At 36.3% G+C, this 17,359-nt stretch overlaps 1 protein-coding gene across 4 annotated transcripts in view; it reads right to left on the bottom strand.

The window, feature by feature from the left end:
- Window positions 1-1,178: 1,178 nt before the first annotated feature.
- The window catches only part of SRBD1 (S1 RNA binding domain 1), a 128,896-nt gene continuing 112,715 nt past the window's right edge, over window positions 1,179-17,359 (bottom strand). For all 4 annotated transcript variants that reach the window (XM_040611970.1, XM_040611973.1, XM_040611972.1 and 1 more), the window contains 3 exons: window positions 15,483-15,635; window positions 3,600-3,784; window positions 1,179-2,169 (listed from right to left, as the gene is read on the bottom strand). In XM_040611970.1, the coding sequence (XP_040467904.1) occupies window positions 1,880-2,169; window positions 3,600-3,784; window positions 15,483-15,635 (628 nt within the window). In that variant the 3' untranslated portion in view covers window positions 1,179-1,879. The remainder of the gene's footprint in view (window positions 2,170-3,599; window positions 3,785-15,482; window positions 15,636-17,359) is intronic.

Genomic DNA, 17,359 nt, shown 5'->3' with positions numbered 1-17,359 from the left:
ATACTGTAGAGATCACCTATAAAGCTCAGCAGAACTTAGATAATTACATTTATGAAGACAGTAGAAAATACTGCAGCATTATCAATGAATGCATCACTTACAAAAGAAAAAAAATCTCAGCTTGTTTGCTTTGCATTGTGTGTTTTCAAAGACAGTAGCATGATATCACAGTTTCTATTTTCATACCAACAAAACCTACAAAATCTACTGCAGAAATATTACAGGAAAATTTCAAAAGGCCTGAGAAACATGATTGTATGCTGTGCTGACCTTCACACCATAGCAAATGGTCTTTTTTTCTTCAGTATACAAATGCAGTGAAGCTAGTAAGATCTGTCTCCTTTTTTCCATCCATTGAATTATTCCATAGTCTCCAAAATACACTGTCTACAGCTGGCTTTTAATTTTTATAATTAAAGCACAGAGCTGGGAGATTAAATGATGCCAGCCTTTTCCTAACTAATATATAGTCCCTGTGTCAACAGTTATTTGGACATTTGTAGTTAGAAACCTTGTCAAAGATGTTTGACTTTTGTTATAGGTGCTGTCTGTGCTCATCTGTTAAAAGACTGGAGTTTCTGCCAAGTTTTCAGGCAAGTTTGATGATTTCAAAGGAATAAATGTCTAATACACCAAAAATTCCCTGGAAAGGCCACATACACCTGCTGTGGCTGAAGGCTCTTCTGCCACTATACCACTGCCTTTGCAAACTTGACCAAATTGGTAAACCCTTTGAAACACCAGAAAAAACACCACCGAAACAATGAGCATTCTTATTAAAACAGAAGTCTAGAAAACTTCTGCAAGCATGTACGAACAGCAAAATTTTTATGGAGAATCATGCCTTCACAAGCACAGTGAGTGAAGACAAGTGTGGTATAATTGTTCTCCACTCAAAATAGGTAGAAAAATATATTATATCAAAGATGGAAAAAAAAATTAATGTCAAGTTAAAGGAGTCCAAGACAGACTAGAATTATTTTATTAAATCAGGAACAACATCAGGCCGTGGGCTGTAGTTCAGTATTAAAGCCCAGGAAAGCGCGTACCATCCAGAAGGTCAGACAAGTGCATCGTCACAAGCTGCATCCTTAAGGTGAAGTGTTACTCATGGACCACGTGTTGGAAAGAAAGAGAGCTAGGACTGTTAAATCAACTGTAGAACCAGTACACTGAGAAAAGATGGCCAGAAATGTTTTTATTTTGCACAGGTATAGAACAACATAAATGTCTTTTGACACCCTTGAGAAAAGTTCCTTAAACCCCAAGGTACATTCAGGTGTGTTAGTCGATAACTGAACAAGCCATAATAAGACAGGTAAGCAGATCTAATAATGTTCCTCAAATAAACTAAGGGCGAACATTTCCAAACCATCAATAGTATTAGCAGATGCTCTTTTTCAGTCTACTTTCATAGCAACGTGAGCATTGACTAACTTAGCAATCACTTTTTTTCTACAACTACGTACCCTCTTTTAGACTTCCAAGCATAAAACAGGCAAACTGAATGGCTGTTTTTTGAAGGGGACCAGTAGATGTATCTGCTTGTGCAGTACTGACTAAAGATTGAGACAGCAAGTCTTGCCCAGACAGAACAGATAAGAGATCTGTCTGAAAGTCCACTGGAATTTCATTTGCTCTGCAGACAAAACAAGGTTGCTTGGAGGTAATCCAATAAGTTGTTTCAACCATTATTAACAGAAAGGATTCAAGAAATGTGGCAAAACTGTTAGATTAAAAAAAAAAAAAAAAAAAAGAAGCAAGGCTGAAGGTTTCAAGATTTGTTCATTTTCAGCACTCATTAAATGCCTGAATCTCCAGAACCTTGCTGACATTACTTAACCTTTAAAACAAAGGCTCAATCATAAAAAAAACATTCTCATAAAACACGAATAAGATCCAATGTTATCCTCAGTCGAGGAATATCAACATTAAGCACTTTAACTTCCACTCTTTCTCCAGGACCTAACCCCAGGCTTCTTCTCTGCTTCACTTTAGAAAGTTTTGCTTCTGTTATGTTTCGCACTGGAATCAAACCTGCTTTTCCCACACCAATATCAACAAAAACTCCAAACGGTGTTGCATTTTCAACTTTTCCAGTCAGAACAGCACCAACACATAAGTCTTCAAAGCAGACTATGCTTCTCTTGAAGTCAGGTTTATCAAAATCTGTAACAAGAAACAAAAATAAGACACTGAAGAAAAACCTTGTATTTTTTTCTAAGGGCTGTTTCCAGCCGATTGTATCTAATTAAGAAGTCATCCCAAGGTAGCTGTAAGGTCCCAAATACTGCTTCATTACATTTTTTGAATAAAGACCCGTCTGTGATAAACAACTGATTTCTTGTATTTTATGAATCACTTTAAAAGATTATGATTAATGGAGTAATAAGTGTAGTGAACTCTGAAACTATCAAAGGGGATCAGAGGTGTGTAGTATATTAGCGAGTGACTGAAAGATTCCTTAATTTTTCTTGGAGCTAGAGAGAAGGGACTTGAGGTGACTGACTTGAGCTAACCAAATTATACCTAAAACTTTATTCTGGTAGCAATTTATATACAAGAAGGTGAATACTCAGTCTCATCGCACTCTAAAGAGAAAAGTCAACAATGCACTGTTCTTAGGCTTGCTTGTTCGTCTGCACTATGACATCACACAATCAACTGCTTCCTATGACATCGTATGATCAACAACTGCTTTGCATTGACAACTTAAAAATCACAAAGGCATGATTATAAGCAGGCAATACTGTCTTTCCACTGAAGATTCTCTTTTGCTTTTATATCTTCATATGTTAATAGCCCATCCTAGTGTAATTTAGATGTGAAACCACCAAAACAAATGGAGATATAGAAAATACACATTTTCAAGATCATTAGTGGGAAATACTTCTAAAATCTGCAAGGAAACCACTAATGAATCCAAAAAAGGGGGACAGAAAAGTTACTTTATTTTAAAACATAAGTGTATTATTTGTTATTACAAGCCTACATGCTTGCTGCCTACCTTTATCTCTTGCTGTTGTAAGAGTATCCAGCTGTAAGTTTCATTAAACAGCAGCATCTCCAGATGTTTTACTCCACTGCTTACCTCTTCTTTCTTCCCCTCCACCTCAAACTGTTCAGCACTACTGCAAAGTTTTAACCAAGGTAGCACATGAGCCATGTGCTCCAGTTACACTTGTCTCCAGGAACTGGTGCAATAACAGAACAGAACTACGCACTACTGCACTATTGTTCCACAGACATTTATTACTACTGTTTCAGCTTGGTCTCAGCATTTCCCTCCATGGTGGAGGGCCAACACAGATTTAATCAGTATAGAGTCAACATATTGAAACTATTTCATTTGTTAACAGCCATACAACTCCCCTTCCTATGGCTGAACATGCCATGACTTAAGACAGGATTCACACTCCTTACCTACTGAGCTGGAAAGAAACATCTGACAATGATATAGCTTTTACCTTTCCTGAGAAAAGAAATGGAGTTCCATGTCCATGAAATCCTGCTACTGACTTTAGAAGAAAATGTGCTCCTTCAGAACTGCTATGTAGAACAACCAAACTGAGATTACAGCCTTCAAAACAAAGGTTTACCTGTTCGGATGTCAAAGCCTTCAGGCTGAGTCAGACCATCAATGATCAGCTGCAGCGTGTGCACCGTTGTATTTAGCCTCTCGGCTGTACCTTCCAGCCCTTCCTTTTGAATGACTGCATTTACTTTTTGCTGCATATCTGCTTTTCCTATCTCATTTGTGTTTCCACCAATGAAAGATAAAAACCTGGGAAGTTCAAACAAAGGTAGATTTGTAACACCCTTTAGTGGGAACTGAACGTTTGATATATTTATGAATTTTAATTACTTTTGCATTGACGAGTGAACAAAACTTCTGATAAAAAAAATCAACAGCTAACAGTTTCTCAAGTGAGTACCTTCTCAACTCGTCACCAATCAGACACATACACATAAACCTAGAGTCTATCTGTATAAATGCATCTCCTGGAACAGATTGCAAAACTAGAAGGAAAATTTCAAAATGTAAATTACTTCTCAGACCGATGATCTCATCTCATGCTAAAATCCAATCTGACTATGAATGAAAGATGTTTTTTACCATGAAAGTTCCCTAGAAATAAGTGAGAGTGCTGTAATACTGCCATTTTTATTGCCATTTTCATTCAAATTAAAATTAATGGCACTTTAGTAAAACAACAATGAGCATTTTAAATACTAGATCAATATGAATATTCTTTAATCAAATCTAAAATAAACTTTACATACTCTTGTCTATGAACTTCATGATTGAGAATAATTAGTTTTTCCAGAAATTAGGAAATTATCAAGTCCAAGTAGTTACACAACACAAACACCCTTATCCTTCCCTTTCACCACATACACACACACATTGCAGATTGAGACACATTTGGCCTGGCATTTAAAAAGGCTGAAAAATACTTTAAAATAAATACATCTTGATCTGTGATGTCTTTTCTTAAAATAAAACAACAAAACCACATTTACTGAGGTTTTTAGTTAAACAATGTTGGGACATACACTGAGAAGCGCAGAGATGACAAAAATTCACATGCAGACCCTACTCTTTACTATCGGTAGTGATGCCTTACACAATGAACTTTAAACACTGAATAAGCGCCCTTATTTTTACTGAAAGACTTAAAAATGCAAAGCAAGTCTTTAATGGATATAAACCAAGGAAATGATGATGTAGCTCATAGAAGCTGAGCCACATTGTACTAAGTAATTTGTCCTTTTCTCAGTAGATACTTCAGTTTTCTGTCCTGCTGCTCTGCTCCACACCTCACCATGAATAAGACTCTTCTACCCTGCTTTATCAGCTCCCTTCTTGCTGGAGGGAGGCAGATGGGGTTTTTGTGTGCTCTCCACCACAGCAGACAGATAGAATTACTGTCTCTGTCTTCCAGAGTCCAAATAAACGTTCATTCCAAATTCCCAAGAGAGATCCTTCCCTCCTGTCCTTATCCTACTGCACAACAGGTGTGAACTACAAGCCGCAGAAGAAGTGTGGACCAGCAGGTTTATGCCCTAGGTGTGGGAAGACATTCCACTCAGTAAGAAAGCTAAAGCCCCTGGTACTCAACCTCATTTCCCCCATCAAAAAGACATGCTGTGCTTTTATCAAAACCTAAGGCTAGTATTATTTTTGGAAGGCGACACAGTGGTGGTGTGGTTTTCTTGTTTTGTTGCTTGTTTTTTTGTTTGTTGGTTTTTTTGTTTGTTTGGTTTTTTTACCTGAGGAAACTAACTGGCATGATTTCAGTTGGCGAGGGATAAAAAGCTATGCCCTGAAATACAAATTTAAATTTATTTTTGAGAAAGTCTAAATTGAAGGAACATAATTAAAGCAATAGCCAACTTTCAGTAAATCACAGATTCATCTTTGAGTGCAAGGGCAAAGCTTCAGTCCAAAATGACCACTAATTTCACCAAAAGGACATCCGTTAGAACTTGCCGTCAGAACTTCCACTTTTTTACTGAATTTGAGTGCAAGCATGGTGATATAAGTGTACTCTTAGCTCAAACACATAGATTTGCACTTAATAGTGATAGATACAGTTTTCACATTACTTTTCTTAGTGCATACAGATCTTTCATGTGGCAACATATGAAGAAAATAATTAAAAATTAGCAAGGATTTAGTGGATGATGTTGTTCTCAGGATTTACCGAATTTTGCTTTGATTGACTGCATTTCAACTTTTAACATCATTTTTTGAAGTAGTTTAAGGTGATCTGGAAACAAAGTAAATACCAGAACAGACACAAAATTGTCTATAATATTAAATATAAATTTTTCTTTTCCAGAAACGAACAAAACACTACTCCTCCTCAAATATTTTGTCTAATAAGAGCCTATATTAAAAAAAAATATCAGACCTTCTATGAAACCATCTTCTGTTGGTCTCAAAAAAAAGCACCAAAAGTGGTTGCGATGATAATACTGAAAATGCGCATACACCCAGGTAAAGCGCTCTTCATAAAACTCCTGGGGGCTGCTGGCTGCTGCTGCTGAGGGATGGACAATGTCCCACCAGAGCTCTAGTGACAGGCGGCAGCTGCCCCAGCTTTGACTGACACGCCAGATGTAACACAACAAACCCGACCCGACCAGCCTCATGACTCAACCTTCTAAATAATGTATGCTTTACCGCCCGCCTCTATAAACAAGTTTGCTGACATTCACGTACTTGACTTCATTTCACTTCACATGGAAATTCAGCTCTAGTACCTCCAAGTAACATTTTCTCACCATTAGGATTTTGCAGAAGAGCATTCACCTTGTAAATTGATAACGGGGTGGGTTTCGCTGCTACTAAGTGCAACCACATGGAGCAGCCATTGATGTATAGGAAAACTGCCTCTTCCATATAAAACTATCAAATGTGTGGATAATGCAATCAGAATGCACAGGACTATGTGTAGGCTGCTGGAAAGAAAACCAGCCCAAAAGAGAACACAACCTAGCTGCCTGAGCCCTCAATTACTATTCATAAAAGTTATGTGCCTGCCCCCCCCATCCCCCACCCCGGAAATCCCAATGAAAGTACTTATCTAATATTAAAATAGATTCCTCATCGAGGAGAGGGTGATAGGCTTGGGCCCTATGTTATCAATTACAGCTAAATAACTTAACACAGTTACTGTTCAGAATAAAATTTTGGCTCCACCTGAAGATGATGCTTAAACAAACACTCCGGTTTAAGTATATGAGAAGTCCACTGACCTCAGCAGAATTATTAACATTCTAGAAATCAGGCAATTGGTTAAGAATATTTCAGAATTAGGAAGTATATTATAAGCAGAACAGAGCACTGTAAGAAGGCCCAGCATGCAAATAAACACAAAAGAAAGAATCTTAACAGAAACAATATAAATATATTTTGGAAATTCTCACCTTTTTAGGTTAGGTTTTGGTAAAACCTATGTATTAAAATATTTCCAAGAACCAGTTTCTTAGTGATTACAGATGTAGTTTTTAAAAATACTGTTGAATCTAGTTATATATGACTAACTAACTATATATATAGTTAACGTATCATTTTCACTCAAATGAACATAGCCTGAGGGCACTTAGAATAAAAAAAATAAAAATCAATATAAAGCACAAATCTCTAACTGAACAGTGATGCATAATATTGATCATTTCTATTTCTAAACGTCATTGCTAACAACAAAGTTAAATCTTTCCTTATTAAAAAAGCAACCCAACAACTTCTTTTGAGAGCTATTTCAAGATCAGAAAAAAAGGACATAGTCAGTAGTAAGACTGGGATATGGCTACGGAAGGGGAAAAGGAGATTTCCCTTAATTTACATATTTTTATCTTCATAATGTTAAACTATCTCACTATGATCTTTGAAATATCTCACCCAATTTGTAAATGACAGTTCCAGCTGCACAACATGAGAACACAAATGATCTGCGCAAAAAATGAAAGCCCTTCAAGTATTTTCCTGGCTACATATAACATGCTATACAACACGTTGCAGTAGTTCAAGTGTTATGTTTATCTACTAGAATGATAAAACCTAAAGAGAAGTGAACAGAAATGGAAATGGGAAAGATGTTTTTTCTGAAGTGAGGTCATTCTCAGAAGATATACTATCCTTACTTCCTCTAACGCTGAGTGACTGACAAACCTTCAGTTCAAGGCACAACAACTCAGATAAAAGCTGCCAGAGTCTTCGGAGAGTCAGAACAGAGTGAAATTTAGCTGGTTTAGAGACTTTCAGTTTTATGGTTTTGAGATTTAGAGGCTGCTCAGAAACCTTAGCAACCACTTCAGTTCTAAAAGCAATCTTTGCAGTCTTACAGGACCTGCAGAGAATGGTCATGGCTAAATCACTGATGTTTTTATTTAATACATAATTTCATCCATCTTACTCAGATAAAGAAAGAAAAGTAGCATAAATGTAACAAATAAGCACATCATGTTCACTTAACATACACATCTGCACAAAATTATAGCACAGCCCTTGCAATGTTTAAGAGATAATGCAAATTTCAGTGGAATGCAAAAAACATTAAGAAAAGAGTAAAAATATTACCAAAGGAAGCCTTCAGTAAATTTTTAAGAAGTTACATTAAACCTCCCAAAAAGCTTCTTATAACGTGCAGGAGTTCTAAAGATTTGCAAGGGTTTTAGTCACAGTCATTTCTGTTTTATGTAATCATTTCCAGCAACACGACTTAAGAGCTGGGAGTACTGGATTCATTGCATTAAAGCAACATGATACGCCATTACATCTTGTCACAGTGCACACATGAATTAATGGTAATGCAACATAATCACTCTGAAAACAAAACAACTTTGCATTAGCACGCGCTTTGTTAGGTAAAATGTACATTCATGACAGTAGCAAACTTAAATTATGTAGACATTTATATTTTAGTAATGTTTTGAAAATGCAAAAGCATTATTTGTATAATGCAGGTTTTGACTGTTCTTGTTCCCACCAGTGATAGAGATCCTCAATTTTCAACTGCTGATGCAGATTACACAGCAAACATTTGTGCATTACTCTCTGTAATTAGTTGCTGGAGACAGAAAGTTAAAGTTTCAAATATATTTAAAACTACTTATGTGGTTTAGTCAGATAAGGATATTTTCCCAGTATGTTTTTCCTCCAATGGATAAATTATTAATATTATAGATTATGTGACTACATGCAGAAGACCAGAAAGCACTCAGATAGGTTTATATGTTCAAAATGTCATAAACTAAGAATCAATGAGTTTCTAAATGCAAAAAGAAATTCAGACATGGTTACACTGCATCATAGCCACTTTGCTACCATACCATTAGGCATGCTGTTGTTAGCTGTTCTCTTGACTACCGATATATCACATAACTGAAGCGTAACCCAAGATACAAAATAGTGAAACATGATTAATTATCCACAATGAATCAGTACTACAGTTAAAGGAGATCATTCTATAAAGAAAGTACTACAGTTAAAGGAGATCATTCTATAAAGAAAGTTCATTTTTTTAAATTCCTTTTTTTTTTTTTTTTTAAATGCAACCAGTAGGAAGTTATGTAAGTTTCAAAAATTTCAACAAATTAAACAATACCACTTGAATTACGGGTCTAGTATTTCTAGTGTAACTGGAGGATAGTTCTTTGTTATTTCTAAGTTCTTCTAATCATTCATGTTAATATATATTTTGCCTCACATAAAAGTTTTAAAATGTCTTTATTGGATAGCAATTAGCAGTGAAAGCCTTTCCTGCTCTTCTACTTAGTGACAAGATAACTTTCAAAAACGTGTCCTTGAAAATCCAGCTACTAATAGTCAGACCTGTGAAAGAACCATTCTTCTAAAGCGATGAATATGAACTATTAAGTATTAGGCTTAACAACCCTAATTCTGCAAGTGTTCTCCTTAATTAGGGCTACCCATTGCCTATGGAAATTACCATAAAGATTCATTAATTTACTGAGATGCACTGGTTTTAGGCTTTTTAAAAAGAAACTGAAGAATTTAGTAAAAAGTCTTATTTTGCCCAATAAATAGCTTGAACACATATACACACACACGTGTGTGTGTATGCAAGCACAGTCTTACTGAAGTGGACAAGAGACGCCTCTGATGATTTTGCAGTGAATTTAAGGAAGGGCATCCTACCACAATAAGAACTGTCCTCTGTAAAACACTCACATGTAGACTGCATTATTAAATAGAACAACAATTTTCAAATGGTTCAAACACCGTATCAAGTAACCATGTCCTTCCTGATTTCTATTCCCCTTAAGCATTGCCTCAGTTGCTCAGTGACAACTAAGAGACCTGAACAGAAGCAAGGCAGCCCAGCAGAGAGCTGGAAAGGCTATCAAAGGACAAGCATGAAATTGCATAAAGGGCAGGAGAGAAAGACCACTTGCTTTCGGCAGCGTCTCCCTAATTAACAGTTTTCCTTCTGCATTTTCTTATGTGTCAGTACTTGCCTTCAAAGCTAGCAAGTGCAGCTTTTCAGCATAGCAACTAAGATACTATGGATCAGCTGCTACATCCCACCACGTACAGAGCAGCAGAAACACCAGAGATATTTGAAAAATGATTGACCCAGCTATGATGGAATATAAAATGTTATCAACATAAATGCTTTGCTGAAATGTGCATCAAATCTAAATGTTTTACTTTGGTGAAGACTAAGCACACGAACGAGTGCTTTGCTGATTCCTCTTGGGGTTTGGAAGTCTTCCTGGGCTTATCAAGCAGCGTTATCAATACACAGCGAAGGGCAAGAAATGGATCTTCACTGCAGGTCAGTCTGCTCGTACGTCAAAAACTTCTCTTAAAGGCATAACCAACTGCAGTGAGTAGTACTAGCCTCTACCAGGCAAGGTCATAAACCTGAGCAATTAGCCAAGGAAGATCGTCACCTGCCATTTGCTAAATCACAACTTAAGATCTGTTATAAATATCAGTAAAATATTTCTAAACCAGACAGAAATGCAACCTGTCTGCCAGATGCTACAATCTGTGAGCAGCAAACACACATTCTGAGTACCAACCTTTTGCAAAAAGCATTTTTATGATTTATTTAAATAAAAGTCAGTAAATGTTAAGATTCAGTCATATGAAACCAACTGCATCCAGCAGACTGATACAACAAAGCAAAAATATTGTTCTCTTTCCAGCATTTTGATTTATAAGCATAACCTGGTTTAACTTCTTGGGACTTCCTAAATGTTTCCTTGGTTTTCTTACCAGTTCTTTTACATTATGTACCAAGAAACTGGATATGCTCTACATGTTGTATTAATTGTACGTAGAAGATTCTGCCACTATAAACTGGTTTTCACATATAGACTTTTCAGAAACTTAAAACACAGCTCTGCTTTGCAGTAAAATACACTGCCTACAAAGTTGTCTTTTTTTTTTTTTAAATTTATTTAACTTTTAGGAAATTCTGATTCATATATTCAGAGGTGTTCACAAGCTTGGTCACTGCACATGACAAAGCCAAGTTTTGACAGTATGGAAACCATGAACAGAAATGTTCTGGTCATCTGCAAAGTGTGTTAAATCACCAGTAGGATGTTTACCAATACTTTTATAGAAATCATACAGATTTTAAGTTAAGATGTTTAAATGCCATAAATCAATCATAGCAGCACCACTTGTGCCACTGTAGTAAAGATTACATCAGTGTTTCCATTATAAAACCCCTATTTTTCAGGGATTTCTAATTCAGCCATAAAAATTGGCTCCAGCCTAAAGCTTGGCAACCAAAGTCACCACTTGGGAGCAATTCTTTTAACCATTTTTTAAATTTTTTTTAAATGGATTGGCCTTTCAAGCTACAAAATAGTTCAGAAAATTAGTGGTTTCAAATTTTGGTGAACTTCTATCCCTCAAAAACATTGTTTTCAAAACTGATAATTTTGTATGTCATAAATCTGTAATGTGGACTGCTGCTTTTGGGTAATTTGGATAGAAGCAGTGGATAAAACTCACCAGCTTATTTTGTTTAAAAATAAATGTAATTTCCCATGAAAACTTTTAATCCAATAAAATTTTCAGAAATTACTTTCTCATGGCAAGATGTGGTAGACATTGCATGAGGAAGCCTTTATGACTCATTTATGCAGCATCTATTCCATTCATTTTAATTTCTGTGGTAAGAGGTATGTAATACAGTATTTTGATGCTTTGAATTAAATCTATCCATGTTCTTTAAGACAACAGTTTTGCCCTTTGGTAACACAGATCCACCCGTGTGCTTGACATGGTCCCTGACAAAGTTCTGTGTAAGCACAGAAAAAGAAGAAAGAAAAACTTTGATAGCAGCAAAGCAACAGAACTCCTTTAAAATGTGTTTTGTTTAAAAATCTATTATTAAATACTAATTCTAACCCACTTACAACAGTCTCAATTTTTCTCATGCATATTATTTAAATTATAAGAACTATCAGTTAGGTTTTAAACCTAGCTTAGTTCTAACATATTAACAAGTCCTTTGGATGTTGGTTGATTTCAGTAAGACAGCTCAAATTAACAACATGAGCATGATTTGATCTTCAGGCTCTCACAAGCTTTCTCATGAACATAGGCTTAGCAAAAGAGAATGACAAGCCCAGTCCCATGCCTGCCTATCAAAGTCAGCAAAAGTCTTCAACAGGCCTGATATACTTTGGACTGAATCCTTGATGCAGCCTGAATTCCGAGTAGAATTTTTTCTTAATTCATATTTAGGCAGCAAATTGGTTCGGAAAGCTGTTTCCATAAGTTCCAGGAAGCTTAACAGCTCATGCGCTTGTTTTTTGAAAAGTCATTTTAAATATATAATCATTGCTAAATTATAGCATTAGTTGCTTGAGGGGAAGATGTCTGGTTTATATTTAGCCCTTATGTCACCAGTGTCAAATTTTAATACTACACTTCTTGGCTTTTGTCAGTCTGCTGCAGACCTGTATTTTCTTTTCTTCAAACAGCTATTTACCATGAAAACACATGAGATTTATTTGTGCCCCCCCCCCCCTTCCCTGCACCATTTGGTGATATCAAGCTAGTGTACGTCAATACAATCTATATCATAAAAGTTATCACCTTTGTATTTAACAAGCTTTCAAGGAAACTATCTTTTGATTGCAAGAAAAAGAAAATATTGTTGAACAAAGTACCTTCACAGAAAGCACAGAAAGCACTTTCGAGACTTTTTTTTTCCCCTCCACATCAAACTATGTGTACAGTTACTCAAAAATATAAGAATACAACAGAGAAAAAGCCCAAAGAAAATAGAAAAGTGATTCAGTTAATTGCAGAGCCAGACTACACTTACTAGTTTTGGTGTTCCATTAGCAGATACTGCTGAATTTTTATATTTGTATTGATATAAACTGATATTCTTTTGCACAAACCCCCCTGTAAGGTACAGTACCTACAACACACACTTGGATCCAAATACTTCACCTGAAAATTCAATCTAGACAGGCAAAGGGGTGAGAAACAGAACAGACAATGCCACAGCTGGAAACTTAAAAGCAACTGCATTAGCTAAAGAGAAACGACATGATCAGTAGCACTGGCCTGCAGCCACGCCATACCTCTGCAAGGGCTTTGCAGCTCTGGAAGTCCAGCAAGTCTGACCCTGAGAACATTTTAAGAAACAGCAAGGTACCTTCCAAGCAGTACTGACTGTGCAATAGGTGGCACCCTCCTCTCTGAATCACGCATAAACCTGTAACTCAAATCACTATCTTTTGGTTGTAATGTAAAACTTGTGCTCATTAATTATTTTTTTTTTTTAAAAAAAGGGTTCCCAGCCAAATTCCAAATCACAATTCTATGATTTGTGATACCTACTAAAATTGTCTCCAGAATTTCAACTGTATGTGAATAGCTGAGCTACCCTATACAGTAATAATCCCACTCACCACTTCAGATATAAAAGTAATCTGCACTGCTCTGGGGAAAAAAAAAAAAAAAAAGACACAATTCTTTATTTTCTAACTAACCTGTGTGATGGTACTGTATGTAGATTAATTCCTGTAGTATTCCACTATTAACTGGCTACACTTTGCTCCCTGAAGCAACCTTTCCACATCAGCCTTTAAGTGAAGCTGGTAACACTGTGAATACTTTTACTGATTATTTTTTAGTGTACAAGGGCTGGAAAGCTAAATGTACTATTAACCAAATCCTGAATACTTCATATTTAAATTGAATGAAATACAATATTGAAAAGTCAACATCAATTTTAAATAACCAATTCTTATTTTTTTTTCTTTTACACTGACTCATTCTGAATAATCTCCAGTAGGGGTGACCAAGCTTCCTTACCCTCTAAGCCACCTACCAAATATAAGGTCATTAAGATCAGGACCTGATTTTTTTCCACAGCTGTGAGCAGGGTAGAGAACTAGAAACAAAGGAAGATGCATAAGGAAAAAAAGAGAAATAGTCATAGAAGATGAGAAACTGAAGTTACCCACACACTGCACAAAGAGCATGGGCTCTAGCAGGCAACTGCACAGTGGCCCTGGAATCAGACACACAGAAGAGCGAACTGTGGCAGGCAGGGAATGAGAACAAAAATGCACTGCACGCCTAGCAGAAGGAAAGCACACAGACCTACACACAGAAAGTTGTATATGCAATTGTATCCACTGGAGAGAGAATAGCACACACACTGTAGGGAAGGTGTCCTAAAAATGCAAGGTTCTGTAAGACTTTGTTAGATAAGAAACTCAAGCTTCATGAACGCAAGAAATTTAGCGTATCTATCTGAGGCTTAAAGATGGTTTTGTTTATAAAGCAGGAAGCACAACTCTGCTTCTCCAGGAGTAATATTCTCAGAGATCATAAGAATCCTAAAGCATGTAGCTACTACTGAAATTAGCTCTAGCACCTTTTAAGAAAAGAACCTGTTCACCGCAACTCACTTCCAAAAATAAATATGTGCTGGTTTATGGTGGGAGATAGCGTTTTTTCAAGAGGACAAACAAAGCCCAATTTCAAACAGGGCTGATGATAGCAAAGATCACAGCTTGTACTAGCATTTACCAGCTGCAGTATCCCTTAACCAGAGGCACACATGGATTCCTAATCACTTTTTTCTGACCTACACAAAACCCGTTCTCTTCTTTTAGCCAGAGATCACTTGGTAAAACCACCGTGGTGTTCGTGTATTTGGGAACTTTATATATACATCGTAATTAGATCTCATAATATCAGAATTTAATTTAAAGGCTCATAATAATGACATATGCTCACATATGCCCATGTACTTATGTGCACACTCAAACACACAAACAAATTATGGTGGTCAAAATTCACTAAGCAGAAAGTCTGTTTGGCACATGCTGAACGCAAGCAACAATGTAAAAGCAGTTCTTAGTAATGCAGAGGTATTAAACAACCACTGACTGAAAATGTGCATGGCATTTCAATTATTTTATTAAAAACAACAAATAAAATCATGTTTTAGTTATGGTCTTTTACATAATATATGGGGGCAAGGTAGAAGAAAAAACTAAATCAGTTTTTAGACATTTTTAGAATGAGTTATTTGTCTCCATACTTTGTGATCCTAAAGTCCAAACTGAAAATGATGTGGCAAACAGAAGGAAATTGAGAAAAGGGACTTCAATGAGATGCAAAGTGGTGAAATGAAGATGACAATGTCATGAGAGGAAAGTCTGGCTAAGTTTTGAGAATTCACTGATTTCCTCACTGAAAAACAATGTGAAAACCAAACAAAGAATAAACTTAAAAACTTGCATGGAAATAAGAAGCAAAACACACCAATTGAAAACCTTCACTTGTAAAGAGCTTCTGAAGCACATCTTTTTCTTGAAGAAAGGGGAGAAAGCATCAAATTAATGTAAGTATTCCTGTCTCAAAAGGCTGAGCAGGCTGCTGTCTGAAAAATCAGTACTTTAATTTTAAAAATTTACAACATCAATTGTTCAAAAGCTTTTCCACCGCTTACCTCATTGCAATGCTGTAAGACTCTGGATGAATACAAGTTTGGTCCAAAGGATTGGGCTGATGGGACACACACATTGTTGGTTTACTCTTCTTTTTACCCTGTGCACCTGCTTTAGTCAAAACTGTGTGACTTCCAGATTCAGTTTTCTTATTACTGTCAGAAATCAAAAATGGACATGTCATTCTTAACAAACAAAATCCTAGCCCAGTGCCCACATGTGAAAAATGCAATCAGACTCATATATAATGTTCATTCTTTAAAAAAAAAAAAAAAGTACAAAACCCTTAAAAACCCATTCTGGGTGAATCTTAACCATACAATTACTGCACACATTGATATGTTATACTTTTATGCCATAATTTATTTAAAACAAACAAACATTGGGAAGGGATTCTGTGGTTCGTAACAATTTCTTCACGATGACAAGATTATAAAGAAAACGCTACACAACCTATTGTATTGTTTGCAATCTGGATAGCAACTTCTGTTTGTAAAATGGGGACAACCACACCTACTTGATAAAAATCTTGAGGATACTTTCACACATAACTGTCAATTAATAGTCTGCATAATTTTAAATCTGAAAAATTTATAAACAAAATATCCTGTTCATACCATCTTTAGGTAAGCAAATGGCATCTCAACTATACGTATAAACCAAGGAAAATATGTGAATGCTTAAACCTCAGAAACTCCTTAAATTTCTGAAGAATTCTCCTCAAACATGGGCTAGGTAAAAATCTGAAAAAATTCAAATCAAAGTAACTCAGACCAAGACTTGCTTAGAACAGGAAAAAGCTAAAGGTTGGATATACCACCACAAATATTCAGAATTTATAAGAAACTTTTGCTAAAATTGTTTAATACAGCTTGCCTTAAAACTTAGTGAATATATTACTGACTCCTAATCAGCTTCAGTTAGCATTTGGATTCGGCTCTGTTTTTGGTTTTGCTTTCTTTAATTGGCTGGATGATGAAAAGGCTGAAGTCTCAGAGACATCCATGGACATATCGCCCACATTGGTAGGAGGTCTTTACAGAAGACACAGAAAAAGAGATCTGTCCTCATGTGTGTAGCATATTTACAACTGGCACACTTCTTCCCTTAAAGTTTCCCTTAAGTAAAAAAGTATCCAGGATACAGTAAAGGCATCAAACGACCCCTACTGACAAAGGTTCCTTTAATGCCTCTTTTTGTTTTTTTTTCCTAAATCACAAAGTGTTCCTGCTTTTGCAGGACAAAAGAGACACATTGAAGGACCTGGACCTAGCACTCACACTTTGGGCTCTACCTATGCAGACCATCAGCAGAAATGCAGACATAACTTTCCACTATCAATTTTTAAAATAACCACTAGTTATTAACTTTCAAGAGCAAAGCACAAAACCTAATTCACACAGCACTCTATAGCCATCAAGATGATTAGAGAGGACAAAAATGAAACCTTCTCAAAGTCTATTTCAAAAACGTTTGGTTTTGCCACCTGGGCCCACAAGAAATGTTGTGGAAGGCGATGGTGTTAGAGCTTTATTTTGGCCTCAAACTCCAAAGTTATAGCAGATTTCTCAGGTTCTACAGTGTTCTCAAGTTTTATAGAATCTGACTAACATCAGAAGCATGCTCCAGCAAGGAAAAAAAATAAAATTGCAATGTTCTTAAACATTTCACCAGTGAACTTATTGCAGCATTCACTAGAACAGATCCGTACAATGTAAGAGCTATCGATCATCTACAGCCTTGAAAGCAGTATCTTTGGTCTTCTGGTGCTTACAGCGCACACCAGTTGGCCTGCAGCACGTGCCGCCCTGCCAGATGGGCAACCAAGCTGTATACCTTCCAGCCGGGCAGGACGCCAGTCCTAATGGGCCTGCCTCCT

This window comes from Falco naumanni, chromosome 12 (genome assembly GCF_017639655.2).
Source record: "Falco naumanni isolate bFalNau1 chromosome 12, bFalNau1.pat, whole genome shotgun sequence".
NCBI classification, from domain to species: domain Eukaryota; kingdom Metazoa; phylum Chordata; class Aves; order Falconiformes; family Falconidae; genus Falco; species Falco naumanni.
This window is presented reverse-complemented; position numbering and strand designations above follow the sequence as displayed.